This window comes from Eptatretus burgeri, chromosome 15 (assembly GCF_056783735.1).
Source record: "Eptatretus burgeri isolate ZD-2024b chromosome 15, Ebu_testis_v1, whole genome shotgun sequence".
Classification (NCBI taxonomy): Eukaryota; Metazoa; Chordata; class Myxini; order Myxiniformes; family Myxinidae; genus Eptatretus; species Eptatretus burgeri.
The window spans coordinates 35,722,397-35,746,118 of NC_140975.1; the positions used below are offsets into that span (position 1 = coordinate 35,722,397).

Below are 23,722 nucleotides of genomic sequence, written 5' to 3' on the forward strand. Positions count from 1 at the left end.
GAAATTCAGCCTATGTTGACCTTTTGGCCAATGCGGAACTCAAAAACAATGGATTGATGGTTGAATTCAGTGACCTGATATGAAAATCCTCTTCAAATTTCAAGTCAATTGGATGAAAATTGAAGATTTTAGAAATACCACCTTAGTTGTTGACCTTTTGGTCCATGTTGAACTCAAAAAATTAACTGGTTGAATTCATTGACCTGAAATATAAATCCTCTTCAAATTTCAAGTCAATCGGATGGAAATTAAGGATTTTAGAAATACCCCCAATGTTGACCTCAAAATAATAGGCTTCTTCCTTATGACAAACTCTACCATGTGGTGAAAATTCGTGAATATCAGTTTAAAAATGCGACCTGTAGGCGACAAATAGACAGACAGAAAAACAGACAGAATAACAAAATCGACTGACTAATATACTTGAAAAATCTTCTATTTCGCAAGTAACAAGAAAAAGATGTTGTGCGGAGTATGATATTTGCAAAACCCTTAAAACAAATTTGACCTCAAAAATAATTGGTGGTTGAATTCAGTGACCTAAAATATAAATCGTCTTCAAATTTCAAGTCAATTGGATGGAAATTGAGGATTTTAGAAATACCACCTATGTTGACTTCAAAACAATAGGCTTCTTCATTATGACAAACTCTACCATGTGGCGAAGTTTCGCGAAGATCGGTTTAAAAATGCGACCTGTAGGCGACAAACAGACAGACAGAAAAACAGACAGACAGAATAACAAAATCGACTGACTTGTATACTTGAAAAATCTTCTATTTTGCAAGTAACAAGAAAAAGACGTTGTTCGGAATATGATATTTGCAAAACGCATAAAACAAATTTGCCCTCAAAAATAATTGGTGGTTGAATTCAGTGACCTGAAATATAAATCCTTCAAATTTCAAGGCAATCGGATGAAAAATGAGGATTTTAGAAATACCACCTAAGTTGTCGACCTTTGTCCTATGTTGACCTTTTGAGCTCAAAAACAATCGGCTTCTTCCTTCTGACAAACTCTACCATGTAGTTAAGTTTCGTGAAGATCGGTTTAAAATTGTGACCTGCAGGCGATTGACAGACAAACAGACAAACACACTGACAGAATAACAAAATCGACTGACCAATATACTTGAAAAATCTTCGATTTTGCAAGTAACAAGCCACATCCTTATTTATTGGAAGAAAATACTATTTCTCAAACAAACATGAGTGAGAATTGCTTTGCAATACATGTCCCCTGCCATTGTGATCTTTTCTAAGTCCAAAAAGGACATAGCTCCTGAAAAATTGACGAAACGCCCTGAAACTCGAACTTGTTCTGTAATTTATCATAATAACACCAAGTACCAAGTTTCAGTGGAATATGTTAGAGGGTATGGGGAAAAAAATCTGAAAAACCACAGGTGGGACAGATGGACAGACAGAGAAATAATAAACAAATTGGATAACAAATGGACCAAAATGCAATACCCTCTCCTCTGGCGAGGGTAACTAGAATGACACTTGGTAGAGTGCATAGGCTGAACAGTGTACAATTTGTATCCCACTGATAGAACCGATCTGTATCCAGACCTGAACCAAAATCTAATCAGCTTGTTCTTGTCACATGCCCAACTCATTCACCCACATAATTTTGAGATATTGTCATACTGTATATCATTTTTGGCCCTATTCCTCAATTGTGAAGAATGACCAGAAAAAATTATCTTGTCCAGATCTTCACCAAAATCCAATGAATTCCTTCTTGTCACACACCCAACCTGTACAACAAATTCCATCCAAATCCATCGAAAAGTCTTTGACATATCCTGTTCACAGACAGACAGATAGACAGACAAGCTGGAAGGCGGCGATGGGTCGCCGAGCATGGAAACTATAAGATATAGAGTAAAATGGATGTCATATAGTGGATAGGGAATCACCTTAAGATTATGCATATCAAATCTCATCCAGTTCCATCTACTGATGACTACTCGGTATCAATTTGAATGAAAAGTACCGAAAATGCGGTTTGAAATCGGAAATCTCCAAAATTCGAGGGGGTGCTGTGGGTGAACAAAGATATAAATCGAAAATCTGGCTCGATTGTTTGTGCACAATGTATTCCAGACGATTAGTGTGAATTTTCATGACCATCTGACCATAACCCAAGGAGGAGTAGCATTTGGCGCGAAGGCACCTCCAGCTCTCGCATATTATCGATTTTTGCACTAATTGACCTTTGACCCCTGACTTAAGCGAAATCGGTCAATATGTCCTGAGGCAAAGCTGCAGTACTCATTGAGTACCATGAACCTGCAAAGTTTCATTCGTATCGATGCACTCACCTGGTCGCTAGGGGGCTTTCAATTTTCGCGCATACCCTAATTGTTGGGGGCGCTGCGGGTAAAGTATTCCAAATATCACAAAAACTGGAATATATTTGATAGAGCATCACCTGTAGATCATTCGTGCCAAATTTCATAACCCTACGTGGGATAATGGCTTTCGGAATTGATTTCGCGTGAACGGTATCGATTTTGAAGGGTTTTCGGTTGTTGCTAGGGAACCAAAGCGTCCCGAGCAACCATCACAATTTCCAAAGCACTAGGTCATAAGGTGTACCTACCACCCGAGTTTGGTCAAAATCCGCCCACTTTTACTAACAATTATGCTGATGGCAAACGAACAAACATCCAAACAAACAGACAGAATTCCTGACAATAAAGGTCACCTATTTCAGCGACCCAGCAGGGGTGAAAACATAACCTCAGTCCACCTTCGGTCCGCCTTTGGTGGTGAAGTAACAATTATCAATATGTTGTGTGGATATCACGTCCAATGGAGCAAACGGTTTAATCCTATGGAGATGATGGACTCAAAATTGGGACAGGAATGAAACAGTTTAAAAAACCCACAAGAAACAATTGCACAACGTATGTATAAACTTGAAATTTATGGTGCAATGATTAAAAACACAACATCTGTAATGTACAACAATGTAAATTTTATATGTACAGTAACAATGTTTCAGACAATTAAAATGTACAATAAATAGAACACATTCTTAAATTCTTTGCTTTTGTACAAACAGACACACGGACACTGAATTCGGACTCGACAAGTGCACATTCAAAGCGGGAAAAGCATCAACAACAAACACCATGAAAAATAAAGATATAAAAACATCAACGCAAGAGATAGAAAATGAAGCATCAAACTCATACAAATCGTATCTGGTAGAAGAAGGCCACCAAGTTTATCACAAACAAATGCCTAAGCCAATTACTAAGGATTATCTGCACAGAACACTGATAACACATATCTCTTCCCAAGAAACAAAATGAAAGCTATAAAGCAGTTGTGCCAGTGTTCCAATACAAATCATGGTGTAGTACACTGGCCATGATCGAAAGTCGACAACTAGATAAGAAAACAAGGAAACTGCTTACTATCCACTATCTATAAAAAAAACAATGCATCCTGAGAAGGACACATCCAAAAGCGCAGAACTTCTACTATAGGATCAGCTGCGAAAGTAAAATGCTCAACAAATCACCAAATGCAATGTGTGCGTGATCAGGAAGAAATCAAACTGGAAAAAAGTATTCCTAATTCACCTCGCAGATAATTTTCAAGAGCAGCTGCAAGGAGAAAATGTGACCCGAGAAATGGAAATGGTTGCAAATTACAGAACCAGTGATTGCAAAGAAAAAAAAAATACATCATGAAAAATCAATAAATGCAAGTTAATAACCGGGAGAGTGATAGAAGAGACAAGAAATTAAAAAAAAATGACTGAATACTCGTGGTCGTGGATATGAAAGGATCCTTGGAGTGGCTAAGAAGAGGGGAGCTTGAATGGGATGGAGAACGAGATGTAATAAATGGCCAAGATCAAGGATGCCACTCCAACGGCTTCAAAATAATGGCAAGAGTGAACTAGAAGGGCACTCGGTGGAGCGCAAACCGCCGCCAGGCTGATTAGTTTACGGTTTGTATCTCACTGATAGTTCGGATCTGGATTCGGACCTGAACTAAAATTTAATCGGCTCGTTCTTGTCACCTAACCAACTCATCCACCAAGTTTTGTCCGAATCCATCCCTAACTTTTTGAGATATCATGCTATATATCGTTTTAGCCCGATAACTCAATAGTGAAACAACATATGCCGAGTAATCCACTGGCATATCTACAAAAACTTCAACATCCCAATCCCAGAAAAGTCATGGAAGTGCAAAATAAGAAGGCATAGTGCTCACTTACGATCTGCCCATCCCATCAAGTGGGACCATTAAAATCAAGGTTTAGCACCATACAAAGTGCACAGGTACGAAAATGAAAGGATGGCATTGCTAATCGAGACATCTGTACCCAGTGACTTCAGCACGGAAATAAATAACGTGGAAATTAGAAAAATGACCATGCACCAGGATCTGAAAAAGGAAGTCAAGAGAACATCGAAGCCATTAGGTCCATATCTGCTCTTCAAACTACAACACGGAATAACAAGGAAATTTGACGCAGGAGGTTTGCTCAGTCAATCATAACTGCGCGCCACCAACACCAGATTAAATAAATCCATCAAACTAACGAAATAATTTCATTGGGAGGATTAGGCAGAGGAATGGGGGTAAGTATAGTGTGGCAGGCTCAGGGAAAAAACCAGGGTGTTCAGTTTAAATTTTTAGCAAGCTCAAATGAACAAAGATCCTCGTCCTCTTAATGATGACGTCATAAAAACGAATATGACGTCATTATAATGTATCAGGTTTGCGATAAATTATCTGTGCTAATGTCCAGCTTGATTCCCACAAACAAAATTCAAACTGCTTGCCTAGTTTTGGAGATAATGGTAGAGGCGATTTTCATTAGCGGCGATAATATGACGTAAACTTTTTTTTCTCGGAAGAATTTCCAAAATCGGAGATGGTTACTGCCTGTGCATGGGGTTTCTGCATATACATGGCAAGTTTCACGAAGATCCGATGCAAACTCTGGGTTGTGAAACAAAACATGTCAAAAAATAGGAATGACATCATAAAAATTGATATGACGTCATAGTGATGTATCATATGTGCGGTAATTCATCTCTGCTAATGCCCTGTTCGATTCCCGCAAACAGAATTCAAAAAGCTTGCCAAGTTTCGGAGATAATTTTTTAGGCGATTTCCATTAGCGGAGATATTTTGACGTCATAACTTTTTTTCTCGGAGGAATTTTCAAAATCGGAGATCGTTACTGTCTGCGCAGGGAATTTTTACATATATTCGCCGTTTCAGGAAGTTTTGATGAAAACTGTAGGCTGTGAAACAAAAAAAAGTCCACAAGAACAACAACGTGAGTAAGACTTAGAGATCCTCCACGAGGATCTAAAAAGTGTGTTTGTGTGTGTGTGGCCGAGGGGGGGGGGCGGGGGGAGGGGGGGCTGAGGCGGTTTTTGCATGAAGAATGCACAAACACCGACCACACATTATCTATTGACGAGACCCTCTCACAGACCACCCATCCCTACTCGAGCAACTTACAGGTGCTGCCATTATCCCTGTACCCTTCTTTCTCCAATACTTCCAGGTACCTATCTCATTCCAGTTTAAACTTATCTACTGTTTTTGCTGCCGCTACCTTTCCAGGGAGGCCATTCCATGCATTAACTACTCTCTGAGTAAAATATCCTTGCCTCACTACCGTCTTAACTGTCCTCTTCTTTACTCTCAGGCTATGGCCCCCGGTCCTATCATTGTCTCTTCTGCAAAAAGAAAAACAAACTCTTCTGCACTTACTTTGTCTACACCCTTCATTATTTTAATCTCAATCATATCTCCTTGAAACCGCCTCCTTTCGAGTGAAAAAACACCGTCGCTTTCAGTCACTCCTTATAGCTGAGTCTAGCTAGGCCCAAAATCGATCTAGTAGCCCTACACCGAACCTGCTCAATGACAGCGATATGTCCTTCCTGAGGTGTGGTGATCAAGACTGCACACAATATTCGAGACGAGGCCTCACTAAATACCTGTGTCGTCGAGTCCACCCTACGTGTTCTCACCTCGTCCTCATTCTTCCTCACATCCCTTATCTTAAAAATTTCTCTCGATTTTGTCCCTCAACCCTGATGTTGTGCATTTCTGCCTCTCCATCTGCTGTTCATGTTTTTTTTTTTTTCTGTTGCATTCTGATCTGATCTATGTTATAGCTCCTCCATGAGTCTCACCTCTGAATTGAATAATAAAAAAATAATCCCCAGCACCTTACATTTCTTTGTGTTAAACTACATTTGCTAATCTTTTTCCCAATCCATGAAAGTATCTAAACTTTCCTGAATCTCATCACACCACTCTTTGCTATCCACTTTACCTCCAAGCTTTGTGTCGTTTGCAAATGTGGAAAGCTGACTCCTCACCCCCAATGTCCAAATCATTGATATAAATAATTGTGAACAATAACGGTACTAATAATGACCCATGATGTATCCCACTACTTACATCCTCCAGCTAAACATCCTTAAACTCACAGCCACTCTTTGCTTCCTATCACTATGCCAATTTCCAATACAGTTATTGGATTTGCTATATATGCTAGATATCCCTTATTGTCGGGTTTTCCGTGTGTGTGTGTGTGTGTGTGTGTGTGTGTGGGTGTGTGTGTGTGTGTGTGTGTGTGTGTGTGTGTGTGTGTGTGTGTGTGTGTGTGTGTGTGTGTGTGTGCAACGCGAGGCTCCACAGCACAAACCAGCGAACCGATTTCGATGAAACTTTGCCAACATGTGCAGTATTTGATGGGAATGTGCACGTTTGAATTTCGTTGTCTAGCAACCACCCGTTGCTGTGCAGCGGCCGAAAAACCGCGTACACTATTTTCAATACTTGTCCTTCAGTTGTGAATGTAGAGATACGAGACTTTGGAATTGAACACTTTGAGATATTTTGAAAATTTTACTCGAGCCGATTTTTGATTGAGGTTTTATTTTTCAAATGGTCGTCCTTCAAAAATCGGGTGTCTATTCACCATTTTTATGAGGGGCTTAGGAAAGTGGGCGGAGCTTAGGGAAAGTGGACATAGTTGATGAAAAGTGCGAGTGGTGTAGGAAAGTGGGAGTGGTGGAGGAAAGTGGGCGTGGATTATGGAAAGTGGGCGTGGCTTATGAAAAATATTAGTGGCTCAGGAGGTGTGGTCAAACAAGAGCATTGAGAGAAGTTTATCGGGTTTTCCGTGTGTGTGTGTGTGTGTGTGTGTGTGTGTGTGTGTGTGTGTGTGTGTGTGTGTGCAACGCGAGGCTCCACAGCACAAACCAGCAAACCGATAATTTATTTATTTACTGAAAACGATTCCCCACCCACACACCACCTCCAATTATTTATTTATTTACCGAAAACGATTCCCCACCCTCACACCACCTCCAATTATTTATTTACCAAGAACGATTCCACGACCCACATACCACCTTTAATTATTTATTTATTTTCCGAAGACGATTCCCCACCCACACACCACCTCCAATTATTTATTTATTTACCGAAAACGATTCCACTATCCACACACCACTTTTAATTATTTATTTACCGAAAACGATTCCACGACCCACACACCACCTCCAATTATTTATTATTTAAAGTTGGAGTGGTGTAGGAAAGTGGGCGTGGTTTATGAAAATATTGTGTGGCTCAGGAGGTGTGGTCAAACAAGAGCATTGAGAGAAGTTTATCGGGTTTTCCGTGTGTGTGTGTGTGTGTGTGTGTGTGTGTGTGTGTGTGTGTGTGTGTGTGTGTGTGTGTGTGTGTGTGTGTGTGTGTGTGTCCCTGCAACGCGAGGCTCCACAGCACAAACCAGCAAACCGATTATTTTTCAAATGGTAGTCCTTCAAAAATAGGGTGTCTTTTTAACGTCATTTTTTATGAGGAGTGCCAGTTGGCAAAATACGCAATAGGAAAAATCTTGCTAGGCAGAGGAACAATTGTATGTGAACCAATACGTCTTGGCAATGAATCTTCGTCGGTGGATCCGTCAGAATGAAAAGCATCGTATCCAGTGCTTCGATCCTCGCGAATCCCTCGTCGCCTACCGGCTTGTTTACCTGACTAGCCACTCCACAATTGCCCTCACCTTCGCGATAACAACCTCCTAAGTGGTACCTTATCAAAAACCTTCTGAAAGTCGAGATACACTACATGGTACGACCACTGCATTTCCCTCATCCACTCATCAGAAACTGCCTCATACAACTCTAATAAATTTGTTAAATACGATCTTCCTTTAGTAAAATACACATTGACTGAGTGACTGGCATTAATTAATTTGTATTCATTTAAATGGTTCCTCATCTGATCCCTAATTAACATTGCCACACCTTCCCCAAAACTGAAGTCAAACTGACAGGTCTATACTTCTCCAATTATTCTCTGGATCCTTTCTTAAATAATGGCGTTACATTTGCAACCCTCCAATCCTCTGGAGGGGAGCAAACTCCAATGGACTGTTGAAAATCCATCCATCCATTGGGACCATACTCTGTACAGAGTGTCGGTGCTGCCGAAGCAGTCTCCTCGGCTATTGGGCACACTCCTGGGTGGGTCGCCACTCCGACACAGGATACTCGAATGGCTCAGTCATCCCAGCATGCTGGTACTCACTTTGCCGACCTCGGAAGGATGACAGGCTGTCAACCCCACCTGGTATTAATTCAACGGCAGTTAAATATATCCTTTGACATCTCGCTTATCTGCTCTGCCATATCCTTCAATACTCGTGGATGCATATCTGGCTCCCAGAGCTTTATCTACTCTTAACTTTCCTAGCTCCTTCTTTACTTCCTCCACTCTGACCTGAATATCCTCTGAAAGTCCTTTCTCATGATAGATACTCTCAGATATTGGTAAATCCCCTGACTGTTCTTATGAAAATATTGAAGCAAAACTACTGTTTCACTAGAAAGCATCTGAAAATGCAAGGCCCATCCGAGTGTGCTTTGTATTCAGACTTCTTAATCTTCTACATGCTAAACATGATGAAAACAGCCAAAAAAATCGACAATTTTAGGCAGCCTTGACCTTTTGACCTCAAAAGTAAGAGACTTCAGTGACCAAATATGCAAACCCTGCTCAAATTTTAAGTCAATCAGATGAAAATTGCCACTATTATGCAACCTTGACCTATGACCTTTTCATATAAAAACAATCGGCTTCTAACTTTTGATTGGTGAACCAATTCAGTGACCCAATATGCAAATTCATAAAATTTCTGGTCAATTGGATGAAAATTGATGATTTTATGTGACGCTGACCTTTGACCTTTTGACCAAATGATTAATTACCAGTAGTGTTCTCCATATTCTCATAATAAAGCTTTGTTGAAAATTTGATAACAAAAGCTCAAATGGTAAAAAGGTTATGGCCTGGACAGACACATACAGACAGACACCCAGAAGTGATTGCAAAACCACATCTCCCACTGTGAAGGGAACGAGCTAATAAAGCAATTCTATGTACGGGTCACTCCAAAAGTAATGCCCCACAATTTTTTAATAACACTATATTTATTATCGTGTGTGTGTGTGTGTGTGTGTGTGTGTGTGTGTGTGTGTGTGTGTGTGTGTGTGTGTGTCTGTTTAATGTGGGTTTCAGACAGTGGAACGGAGCCCTCCAGGATCTCGAAGTATCCACCTTCGTGTGTATATGTGTACCATGGAGTGTCGTAGTACTCCATAAAGAGGGATGATATGTGGGAAAAAATGGCCACGCATTTAAATGTGTACACAATGACATGCTCATAAACTACTAAAGATGAAGTCATACACATTTAAAAGCCATAACTTTTATTCTCGAGTGTTTTCTGAACTGCTAAGACTTAAAAAGACACCAAAATATATGGTTAAAGTACCACATCGGGAGATCACTAAAACGCCAATTTGTATTTCTTCTTGTTCTTCCCCTCTCAATACAATGTAAAACTGTAGCCTGACCTACCTCAATAACTGCTGAAGCCATGATGGTGATTCCAATGTGAGGAAGTGCCCTTGTCACTGGGCTAGTGCATGCAACACAGAATAAAAAAAATATCAAACATTAATCATTTTTTTTCGGAGGAGAAATTGAGCGTAAATGTGGACTCAACGAAAGCATGCCAGGATTGTGAGGGGAGAAATGAACACTGGACAGAACCATTCCAAAAGCGATACATATCCAAACCATCCCCCAAATCAACTGAAACATGTATTAATATAATTTAATAACATATATAAGCCTGTTGTTGTCTTAGTGGTTAAGGTGGCTGCCTTGGGACCTTCGGATCACTTATACCAAAACATAACAAAAATTGATGAAACAAACAAAAAACACACAATACGACACCACAAGCTGTGGCATGCCATTTACGCATGCACAGACTGGGAAGCTCCGCCGTAATAAATCCTGCAGTTAAATCTTCTGGAAAATCTGCTGTGGATTGCAAGGGAAGCATATGCAATTTCCAAAGGAAAAATGGCCAGGAATAAACAGAATTGTTAAGACAATGCATGTAGCTGTCGAACTCGGCTATTTAAGTCTCCTCGATCAGGTTGGAGCATATGAGAACTTTATAGAATGAGAGACATCTGCTGAGACTACAGGGCAGATGGCGGTTATAATAAGAGTTCCCTTACAAGAAAATTTGATGCATGAGTAGGCCATTCGGCTCATCAAAGCCTGGAAAATGTGAATTGACCTCAAAAATGTGGCGGAAGACAAAGAAAAAGCAAAGTAAACAACACAAAACAATAGGGTACCACTGGTACCCTAATAATAATCTGAACAGTTTTAATGGGGTACCAGCAAGAATGGCTTGGTCCCCTAATAATACATTCATGAACCAAAGTATTTCAACACGAACACATGATTTCCACTTGACAATTGAACCACAATTTACGACATGATACTATGAACACAACCATCCATAATTCTCTCCCCCACCAAAAAACAAACAAACAGAAACATGTCAGAAAAAAAGATTAAAAAAGAAAATCCCCAAAAAACAACTATACTTCAGTAGGTAGGATTGACACCACAATACGACACCACGATCCTTTTATGGATTGCCATAACATATTTTGACAAATTTCCATCTCAATTCCACACCAAATATCTTCTATGTTTTGCAGCACAAGGTTGTGGGGTAGTACCATTGGCTGAGGGCAGGGCTGTGCTGCAGTGCCCTCTCCAGGTTAGGGCAGGAATTTTGAATTTGTTCAAAGTGCCGGCAATAGCTCACCTACTCTTTGCAAAGGACACCGTGGGATTTTTTAACGCCCACGAACTAATGCCAGCAGACAGGATTTCCGTTTAACATCCATCCAAGGAACGGCACACACATTGATGAATCACCCTACCTGTAGGTCGAGATGCAAACCCAGGCTAGTCAGCTTATAGGTGAGTGTGCAGACCTCTCTGCCACCCTGCCAGTCCACAACAAATATAATACATGATTACACCAAACCTCACTACAAATCGACAACTCCTTCCCACATCAACATCTTTGTACCACCACTAACATTGCCACATAGCCAACGATGCCAAAAATGTCAAAATATGTCGTTATGGCAATCCGTAAAAGGATTGTGGTGTCGTATCTCCATTGTTTGATTGTTTTGGGGGGATTCTATCCCAACAATTTTTTCATTTTTTAAAATGTTTTTGCTGATTTGTAGTTTATAGGACTTGAACCCTCGTTCTGAGCAATTATGGCAACCTCAAATATATTTTGTGTTAAAAAGCTATGTTGTGGAGTGGACCAACGCTCGAAGCAGGTACTGTAATCATAAGAGTGCATCTGCTCTATGTCCTCAAAGTGCAATATTCTCTTCGAATTAAGTATACTTACTTCATATTGTGTCCTTTACAGAGATAAGAGGAAAGGAGAGCTTGATTCAAATTTGAGCACATCATGTACTGGAAATGTGCACATCAATTGATTCTCCTCTTTGTAGGTTGCTTGCACGTCTCATATGAACAAGGTTTAACTTGGATTTAAAATCAATACAGACCATTATGCAGGTGTTTACTGACAATATAGCCTGTTTTCATCATAACGAATCATAAATATCCACAATGACAGAATATATGTCAATTGGCCCATGTGAATTTCAAACATGACATCATATTGAATCTCATGTCAAATGCAAACTATGTAGGGAAGATACATGTCAAGACTCTTAAACTGTAACATCACACGTTTATGCAGACAGGTACCATTTCCAGACACACCCTCCCTCCAGCTGTCTTAGACAAAGAGACATCCATTGGCAGGTGGTCTCTTGGGACCAGCCACACGGCCTGAGTACGTCCTCTACAAGGTATGGGAAGGACGGTTTAAGACATCCCATAGCAACTGTTATCTCACAGCCAGGGCCTGACAGAACATGCTCACATCACATCCTACCTTGTTATTGGAGATGAAGAATGCTTCTGGTATGGGGGTTTATGCTGATACAACTCGGTATTCACCACACTGACCACTTGTCGATTCCTCTTGATTGAGGCATCAGGTTGATCATACATCATCAATCATCATTCAAGGTTAGCCATTGAATAAGCACGCTCATGGAAGGGTTAACCAGTTGCTGATATGTGGTATTCCATGGAATGCAAGACTTGATGAAATTGTCCTTTGTTCCCCCCCCCATGCTCTCCCCCCTCCCCCCGCTGTCCGCTAGTTACCCAACCCCCCCTCCCGTTTGATGAAACTCCCAAAATCCAGCATCACTTCCTTTTTTTCCCCACCTGTGCAACCAATTTTCAAAATCTCTTCAACCTCATCCTTCCCACCAGGTCTTCAAGACAGCTGTTTGCCACTATATAAGATCATCCCCCATCAAAAACCATCTTTTCTACCACCATTAACCCTCCCCAAGCCCACCTCTTTCCAAATTCTCAGTTTTTCCTTCCTGAGAGTTTGCTTCTGTATCCATCTTGTCCACCCTGTGCATCATCCCCAATTTGTCAAAGTCTTTGATCCCTCTATTTTGTCCCTTTTTTCTGTTGGTGTATTTCCCACCTCTTTTTGCTGCTGTTCCTTTTGCTATGTTCCATCCTGATATGTTCTCTGTTATAGCCCCTCCAGGAGCCTCGACTTTGTATGCAAAAAAACCTGTACCGGGTGCATCTCTGACATCTCGAAGACTCGCTGAACTATTGTATCACATCAATAAGGTTTTGTCTATTATGTCTCCCCCATACGTCGGTCTGTTCAGTCTAACCTTCTCTCACAAGGTTCCCTTCCCTCTGGCAGTGAAAAGGATCAAGGCTGGTGCTGCCTACATTGCCATATCATCCTGATGACATTCCCTAAAGTTGACTTGGGGGTTGGATAGAGTGATTGAAATCATCCTGATGGAGATTCCCATTTTGTGATAGCAGATCTTCAATCCTCATTGGCATTCTGTTAATTCTCTGCTTCTGGAATGTGATGCTCTGAAACTGAGCAATGGCATTGTTCCCTGACGATATTGGGTCGCCGAAATAGGTGACCTTATTGTCAGTAATTCTGTCTGTTTGTTTGGATGTTTGTTCGTTTGTCATCAGCATAATTGGTAGTAAACGTGGGCAGATTTTGACCAAACTCTGGTGGTAGGTACATCTTATGACCTAGTGCTTTGGAAATTGTGATGGTTGCTTGGGATGCTTTGGTTCCCTAGCAACAACCGAAAAACCTTCAAAATCGGTACCGTTCACGCAAAATCAATTCCGAAAAGCCATTATCCCACGTAGGGTTATGAAATTTGGCACGAATGATCTACAGGTGATGCTCTATCAAATATATTCCGGTTTTTGTGATATATGGAATACTTTAGCCACAGTGCCCTCTACAATTATGGTATGCGCGAAAATTGAAGGCCCCCTAGCGACCAGGTGACTGCATCGATACGAATGAAACTTTGCAGGTTCATGGTACTCAATGAGTACTACAACTTTGCCTCAGGACATATTGACCGATTTCGCTTCGGTCAGGGGTCAAAGGTCAATTGGTGCAAAAATCGATAATATGCGAGAGCTGGAGGTGCCCTCGTGCCAAATGCGACTCCTCTCAGGGTTATGGTCGGATGGTCATGAAAATTCACACTAATCGTCTGGAATACATTGTGCACAAACGATCGAGCCGGATTTTCGATTTAGATCTTTGTTCACCCACAGCACCCCCTCGAACTTTGGGGATTTCTGATTTCAAACCACATTTTCGGAAGATGGAACTGGATGAGATTTGATATGCATAATCTTAAGGTGATTCCCTATCCGCTATATGACATCCATTTTGCTCTATATCTTATAGTTTCCATGCTCGGCCACCCATCGCTGCCTACCGGCTTGTACTGTACTTTGTCTGTTGATCTAAAACTGAACAATTCGACTTTTACCTGACATGTAAACCTTGTCTCTTGATGATATTTACGATCATGCTTATTAGACACATTTGTTAGAGAATGTATCAATGTACATGACTCATAAGTTTGTAGCCTAATTTAAATTAGAAAAATAAAGCACCGTTGTTTGGTAAGAAATGCAAATGCTGTGAAAAAACAAAACAGAACTGCAGAAAGAATGTCAATCACTGATGTTTCATGTCAGGCCACGGACTTACTGATCATCCTCGTACAGGGCAGCCCAGGATAGGATCACACATTTACAAATCAAGAAGTAATAAATAGTGGATATGCTCGTCAAGAACATGTGATGGGTTGGTTTGGGATTTGATAGGATGAGAGGACCATACAACAACGCCACCACCAACAACAACAAACAATCCCATCCATGAAGAAGGTAATAAATAGAGATGATAACAACAACAAACAACCACAACAATCCTGTGACAGTTGGACTTGAAGTGAATTCCATGACATCATCCAGCATAAGAAACGCTTTGAGAAAAGTCTACTTTCGACTGGACTGAACGGAATAAAAGGAGGAGTTGTAAGTTTATTTAGATGCTGGAAGCAGAACTGCAAGACATCCGTAATTATGCCGACAAAGTTTGGTGCCATGCACTACGCGGTGAGGCAGGACATCAGAAACGGAATATGACACAGACGGACAGACGCTGTCCAATTATATATCTATGTAGATATAAGATGAACAGCGCAGTTTTTGCACAATAATCTCTTGACACATGGTACGATGTAAAGCTCTGACAATCACTACATAGTAATCTGGAAAGAAAACTAAACCACCATCATTTGTGGGTGACCTTGTGTATTTTCATTTGTGCATCAAATTGTGCTCTCGACACCACTGGGACCAACTATCCAGGGACCAGTTTTATTCTCCAGAAAACTAAACAATTCAAGAATGTGACAAAAAGGTGGAAATGGTTCCACTCAACTCGAAAGTGGCAGAAAGGCACCGAAGCATTTCATGGCGGTAGCTCAATTCCACACATGCGAAGGGGAATAACAGCTGCCAGAGTCTGGACCACTTCAGAATGCCTCACCAGGCCAGGTTCAAAGAAACGACCCCAGTGCCAGGTTTGAAGGTAAAGTTCGTTTGACTAGAAAATTTCGTAGGTTCCTGCCATGTTGAATAGAAATGAGAGCCGTTTGTGGAAAGCTCGAGTTGGTTTCATGGTCAAATCAAAGTGGTGTCACAGCAGCAAGACTTTTCTTTCGCAGCCGGCAGCTTCAGCAATTGCGGCGAAACGTCCGGTCTTTGGGAGAAGCCTGTCACTCCACTCAGAAGCAGATAGGAAGGCTGAGAGTAGACAAACCTACTGAGAAATAGGAATGAGTAAGTGGATTCAATATCTCTTTTCGGACGAAACGGGTACCAGCGAAATGGAACGTAGCAAAAATAGTAGTCTTTGGAGGAAAGGTTTCAAGGGAGGCATTAACAAATGATAGATCAGAGTGAAAGATACTGGAAGCGATACATTTGGGATAAAGTGAAATCAGGAAAAGTTTAACATGACTGGGACAGTCAGTTTGAGTGTGGCACGCAACAGTGTTGGGGAATTTTTCCTTTATGGATCAATTTTGCAGCGCATAAATCAGGACAAGGAATTTAGAATCACTTTACAAAGGACACACAGACTGTTAATGAGGGGCAAGACAGCAATAAGTAACAAACTAAATATTTGGTGGTGTTGGAGGACTCGAATCTGATGCGATATCAATACTCTTCCCACAGCATTAGTGCTGCCGAAGCAGTCTCATCTCTTGGTAAGGACTATACTGGCTGCTTTGTCATTGCCACTTTCAGCAGTAGGCAGTGAAGGATTTGGCCAGGGTTTGAGTACACAACAACCTACTCTCATGAGAGACACTGTGGAATATTTAATGTCCACTTGAGAATGCCAGTAGAAAGAACACCCAGCTTTACTTCTCACCAAACGATGGCACACTCATTGACACAAGGCCCTACCTGTGAAACACAAGTCAAGTTTGGACTCGGACCGAGAGGAGACAACTCAATGGCGAATGCGCTGTACTTCTGAGTGATCCACTCAGCCCATGTTAATGGAGCAAATGGGGATTACATTTTATAATACCTAGGTAATTATAGATTTGAACTCTTATAACAAGAGTGTAAAGAAGAACGAACGAAAATCATATATGTATACATATACTGTATGGTGGCATTAGTCCTGAATATACAGAGAAGGGACATATATGGGAAAGGACTCTCCCTTGTAACTATTTACGTAACATGCTGCTATTCACATATTTTTGTCAGAATCTCGGGCAACATAAAGGATAGACAATCCATGGGCGAAGGAAGTTCCTCCTCGATTGTCCCACTGTGTGTGGAAAGGAATGTGTTGTCATAAAGATGACATCCTGCGTCAGAGTGGCGACCCGTCCAGGATTGTGCCCAACAGCCCAGGAGACTGCTTTGGCAGCACCAACGCTCTGTACAGAGTACAGTATGGTCCCAATGGATGGATGGATAAAGATGATGTCACCAGCACCCAGAGTGCTTGAGGAAGTGAAGTCACTTCCCCAAATCTCAGTGGCTGCGTTTGTGTGAAAGTCAAGTCAGGAGTTGCCTCGTATATCTGTATCTTAGCTGTCAACCCAACCCTGCTTGAAGGAGTGAGAATAGTTGTAACTGGGGTCCCAGTTCCACAGGCTTTGGTCAGGTCCAAGGCTACGTCCTGGTGGGGTGCAGAGCCCCCCTGCCCAGAACAAATCTAGTAAAATAGAACCCAAATGGAGAGCTCTGGTACCTATAACTCTTACTATAGTAGCAAAGGACAAGGACGAAAAAATTATTCACAATTTTTTCTCCTTTTTCTTTGTTAGGGGACGAGGAGAGGAGGAGGGGGAGATGAGGGATAAAATTGACACTATCATGCTTTTATTGTTTTTTTTGTTTTGTTATTTCTGACTTTTATAACTTACAAGTTATACATAGCAATAGTGAAATAAACCAATGTCACCCGCAGGGTGACCCGTATCTTTCCAGAAGGTGACCACGTGTGACTTCTTTAAGGTCACACTGAGGTGAACAGAGCTGCTATCCACCAGGAGCGACTCCTTGAGGAATATCTGCCCACGAGAGATTCCGATGAGAATCGTTCTACAGAGTAACCATGAAAAATATGTGTTTGCCTCATACCGTCACCAAATGACCTCGTAATGTCTCAAGCTTGACATATCTAGAAAGCACTCATCGAGGTGTTCAATTTGAGGTACTACATGATATGGTTCCTAAAACTTGAAAATTTGACCTTGGGGTCAAATATATTTGACCTCAGGCGCTAACCATGAAGGTCAAGGCCAATCGCCACCAAAAACTAATCATCTGAGCGCCAGACCATATACTATTTTCCCATAAAGTTTGGAGACAATTCGATTAAAATTACTCAAAAAATAAGGGTTTCGTCGACTCCCCTGATTTGCGACAAAGTGACCTTGACCTTTGACCTTCAAAATTTTATGCGCTGAAAGGGACCTCTATAGGCCTCTGATATGCGAAGTTACAAAAATTTCCAATGATAACTGTGCTCTGCAGAGTGATTTATATGTGATTACAGACAAAAAATAAAAATAAAAAAAGCATGAAGGTCAAGGCCATTCGCCACCAAAAATTAATCAGCAGAGCGCCAGACCATGAACTATATTCCCATGAAGTTTGAAGACTATCTGATCAAAATTACTCAAAAAATAAGGGTTTTGTTGACTCCCCTGATTTGCGACAGTGACCTTGACCTTTGACCTTGACCTTCAAAATGTTGTGCCCTGAAAGGGACCTCTATAGGCCTCTGATATGCGAACTTACAAAAATTTCCAATGATAACTGTGCTCTGCAGAATTTTTTATACGTGATAACAGACAAACAAAAAAAACAAAAAAAAAAAAACATACAAGCTGACTAACATATCTTGCAAAAACTCCGTTTTCGCAAGATAATAAAACTGAAAAGCCACATTAAAATATACTGTATAGCTAAAACATTTCTCACACTGAAAATAAAATAAAACAAACAAAGTAATGAAACAAGCTCAAATGAGCTAAGATCCTCATCCTCTTAATAATGACGTCATAAAACGAATATGCCGTCATTGTGATGTATCAGGTTTGCGATAAATTATCTGTGCTAATGCCCGGCTTGATTCCCACAAACAAAATTCATACAGCTTGCCTCGTTTCGGAGATAATGGTATAGGCGATTTCCATTAGCGGTGATATTATGACGCCAACTTTTTTTTCTTGGAAGAATTTCCAAAATCGGAGATGGTTACTGCCTGCGCGTGGGCTTTCTGCATATACATAGCAAGTTTCACGAAGATCCGATGAAAACTCTGGGTTGTGAAACAAAAAATGTCAAAAAATAGGAATGACGTCATAAAAATGATATGACGTCATAGTGATGTATCATATGTGCGGTTATTCATTTCTGCTAATGCCCTGTTCGATTCCCGCAAACAGATTTCAAAAACTTGCCCAGTTTCGGAGATAATTTTTTAGGCGATTTCCATTAGCGGAGATATTTTGACGTCGTAACTTTTTTTTCTAGGAGGAATTTTCAAAATCGGAGATGGTTACTGTCTGTGCAGGGTATTTTTATATATACATGCCGAGTTTCAGGAAGTTTCGATGAAATCTGTAGGCTGTGAAACAAAAAAGTCCACAAGAAGAAGATGAAGAACAACAACATGAGTAAGACCTAGAGATCCTCCACGAGGATCTAAAAATAATGTTGGAACTATTTAAAGTCTACATGTCCACATTCAAAACTTATTACCACTTCAATCAAAGTTTGACAAGATAATAACGGATAATTGGAATCCCATCCGATTCACTTGATTCAGCCGAATAGCATGTTCCGGATCCAGTGAAACCAAACTCCATTGCATTTTTTAAAATCGTGTTAACCACGAAGCCATGCCCATGTTAAACTGTTTGTGTGTTTATAACAATGTTAAAAAGAAAAAAAAAACAGTTTTTGCTCAAAAAAGAAGACAGTGTACATATATAATTTTAAAATGTCACAAATTCAATCACCATTAATACATCTTTTGACGGGAGTGGAGGAGGGGGTAAATTTATCCCCCCCCTGGGAATGGCAAATTCAAGTGCAGTGCCAAGGTTACAAAAAACAGGAGCCAGGGAGATCACCCCCGTCAACTCTCACCATTCACTATACTTGTACAATGTGGCCAATTACACTCACTTGCTTTGTGTGGCCTACCTTTTTGTATTTTATCTTTTTGGGGGGCTGGTGTGGCCTACTGAGTTTTTTTTGGAAATCTCACTTCGCTGCATCTGGATGGATTTAAGAGTTGAGGTGTAGTCGCTAAATCCCAAATCCGATCCAGGTTCTTCCTGATGGCTCCATCTTTGCTCTTTACTTGTTTGAGTTCCTTCTGATGACTCCAATACAATACTTGGTCTTCCATTTGAGAATTATTGATAGCAGCAGTGTCTAACTTGGAATGCAAATACAGTAATACAGTAATATCGTTTCCATAACAATTTTGAGCGAAGCTTGACATGTTTACACCTGAGCACGTGGCTCATGATGTCAGGTTGAAATCCCATGTTTGAGTGTGAGTACTATGTTGATTCGCTTATTGGTTCCTAGCATCGTGTTGTGACTCGTATGAACGCACTGTACTTGTACATTGATGTCTTTTAGCTGTTAGGATTAGCCATTGCCATTCATGGGGAAGTAAACTGATGTGTCCTAATGTCCTTCTCCAGCAGGTTTTACTCTCAGGAATTAAAAATTTGGAAGGAGGAAGGTGTGTGGGTGGTGGGCTAACAAGGGTAGAAAAGATCATGGTTTTTGATGGGGAATGATCTGAGATGGTGATGAACAGCTGTTTTTAAGACTTAGAAGGAGGAGTGAGATTGAAGAGAATGAAGAACATTGTTCCACGGGCAGAACCAAAAGAGGAACGAATGAGTGGAGGTGAGCAGTGATTCTGAATTTTGGGAGTTTCACCAGAAAGGGGTTGATGGTGGACTGCGGGTGCCCTACAGATACCTGGGGGGGGGATCAAAGCATGGAAAGAGCACAGGGTGCAAGACCAGAAACGAGGCGGTAGAAGACAAAGAGACCACTGACCTTTCTTCTTTCAATAAAGCTTATTTTAAGAAAATATTTTCTTCCTCATAAAATTATTTTTGGCAGTTAAAACTCCTGCGTGTGTACTCTGCTTTTACATGAATAAAGACGAGAAAGTAGAAATTATGTAAAAACAGAAACGTAATGTTTGCTTTGAAATTTGATTTAGTTGTTTTATCTCTTTCTCAGCAGGTCACGTTTGGGTGTGCTGCGATGGAGGAGATCAGCTTACAATCTCAAGATTGCCTGGCTTTTCAGGTTTGCAGCTTTTGAGTTGACAATATATCGTGCAATGTACAGTCCTGAAAAATTGTGTAACACAGGTGTGGAGTCAAATTTAGGGTGGCAAAGAAAAGGCTCATACAACTAAAGACCGTTTTGAAATTAAACTTTAGAATAATACTACCATTGAGTGTTTTGGTGGTGGAGCGAGTAAAGCCTTGTTGTATTATCCTCAGTTGTGGGGGTTTGATTTCCACAGCAGCTCAGGTTGCAAATTCAGACACTGTGTGCCAGCACTGCTACCTGTCCAGGTGTTGGTTCTTCACCAGGGAACTTTTCACAATTTGTCATGAGTACAATGATGATCCACCAAAATAATGGGGCTCCACCACAACCACCACTAATAAGAATGAATTGATTTAGAATTTTTTCTGAAGCCATTCATTAAGTAGTAGCTCTGTCTTTTGTACATACTACCACATGCATGTTTTGATTTCCACTTGATTCTGTACGTCGTCATCGTCGTCGTCCATCCAGAGCGTTGTGCTGCAGAAGCAGTTACGAAGCTACAATCCTGGTCGGGTCACCATTCAGACTCAGGAAGTCAGGACAGGTGCTTTGAATTTGGTCAGGGCATCAACGATAGCTTGCCTACTCTTGTGAAGAACATCGTGGGATCTTTAACATCCAGCAGACGGGACACCAAGTTGAACATCCTTCTGAGAGACAGCACACAGGTTGATAAATCACCCTGCCTGTGAAACACCAGTACGACCGTTTACATTTAGGAAGAGATTCAAACCCAGGCTCGACAGCTTAGAGGCAAGTATAGATACCTCCACGCTATCCTTCCCGACTTTTAATTTTCATAAGTAGGTAGTTTTATTATCTGATATAAGAATATTTATTGCACACAAACAAGTAAATATATCAGTTTTTTAATTTAAATTTTCCATATTAAATAACATACATATATATATATATATATATATATATATATATATATATATATATATATATATATATATATATATATATATATATATATATATATATATATATATATTGTTGCGGTCTTCGCGCCCGCCGGCGTGCTGACGGCCACGTAACTCGAATCGCGGCACGTCGCCCACCGGACGGACAATCCAGTCGTGACCCTCTCGGACTAACGCCGGGAACCAGTCACGGGTGGACCTTTCGGTCTCACCGCGATCGAGCCAATCAGCCCCCGCGTGGGATAGGGTTGCTCGCCAAATTCGACCTACCTAAGTACCCACGCGGAGGGTAGACCGGGCGATCGCACCTCGCCGCAGGTCGACTTCGGACACGGGCCACTTAAGCGACCCGTTCCGTACTATCAGAATAACCGAGCGGTGTTATCGTCGACCTCGACGGTTCGATTAATTATCGGGCGTATTCAGCCCACTACCAACCCTTTACGTGAAGCAAGATGAGGATTCAATGGGGGAAAAGACGAAGCGAAGCGGGAGAACAGTTCAATAATAAAGCACATTTATTCGCGGCACACGGGAAGCACACAAATACAATTCCACCAAATGCACACAGAAAAAACACAATTCCATTTACACAAAAAAGCAAATATAAAAGCGAAAACAATGCAGAGCTAATACCGACTACCGAGCACACGGCAACACTTATACAATTCTACTTCACAGACGGCGCCGACAACACATACCCAAAACCAAGGAAAAGAAATACCCCCAAGAATGAGGCGGGCCTGAGGCCGAGACCGGGTCGCGCCTACCCGTCTGGTGATGAGACGCGGAGCGGCGATGGCGCCCCAACTCCGCGGACCTCGCGGACAGTGTCTGGCAGGGGGTGGGAAAGGGGCCCCCTTGGTCGCACTATCTCAGCGCGGGGGGAAACAGGAGGGGGTTGCTGATGCTCGGGGTATAGAGGATCTTTATTATCCCTGGTGTGCGTCTCCACCTCGGCCAGGTCGCGCTGCCGGCCTTCCTCGGGCGTGCAGCTCCCGGCACCGACGCGAGCACCCCCTCGTCTGCCTTCGCCGCTGCCGCCTCTCCGCCTCTGGACTCTCCGACTCTGGACTCTTCTTTGGACTCTCCTCGTTGGACTCTCTTCAGCTTCTCCAGCTACTGCAGGCTTCGGGCCCCAGACTTCCACACGGCTCTGACTGACGAACACGGTCCTTTTATCCCCCCGTAGCTTCGCCTTTGACCCCCTCCCTTTGACCTTTCACCTCGCTCCCCATTGGCCCGAGAAAAAGTGGGCGTGAAGGCTTCTTGATCCACAAATTTGCATATATCGATCGTCCTGGAGGCGGGGCCAAATCGTCCCTCGCTCACCGATTGGACGGCAAAAAGTGGGCGTGTGTCGTTTTTGATCCGTTTTTGAAGCACAAAATCCGTGATTTTGTACACGCTGTTCGACGCGCGCTCTGCACGAATCCAACACCGGTACCCACAGCGGGGCAAGAACGGTGGCGATGCTACGGTTGCGAGGTGTGACGTGAAGGTCGTGGCGGTTGTGGTGAAGCGGCGTTGTGGTTGGTGGTTGATGTTGTAGTTGTGGTGGTAATCATGGCGGTTGGTCCAAAATAAAGATAGCAAAAGAAAAACGGCTATCCTGAAGAGTCGCAGCTCGCATAAATGACATGTATTCCCACTAGACAACGGGTTTGGGCCTAACTACACATGTACTTACCGAGATACCTCACCTAAGGGACCTGAATGGTGGTTTGCGAATTTGGTAACCACAACAATATATATATAGTTACGGCTTGCCTGGTGTTGGCGCAGTGGTTAGGGCAGTAGCTTGGGATCCAAACGGTCCTGAGTTCAAGCCCCGTTGCGCCACTGAATGAATACATCTGAGATGTATCTCTGATGTATACATCTGAGATATACATCTGAGTACCAGTATACTGGGCCGGTGTATACCCCGGTTAAAATAGGTGTACCATATCCCTGTGTCGTAAGAGGTGACCAGGGTTGCGTCAGGAAGGGCATCC

General features: G+C 41.8%; 1 protein-coding gene across 1 annotated transcript in view; it reads left to right on the plus strand.

Annotated features, from left to right (window-relative positions):
* Positions 1-23,722, plus strand: part of LOC147011924 (uncharacterized) — a 104,534-nt gene that overhangs the window by 34,656 nt on the left and 46,156 nt on the right. Inside the window, exon 3 of the mRNA XM_085857584.1 lies at positions 20,698-20,766. Within this exon, the coding sequence (XP_085713710.1) occupies positions 20,698-20,766 (69 nt within the window). The remainder of the gene's footprint in view (positions 1-20,697; positions 20,767-23,722) is intronic.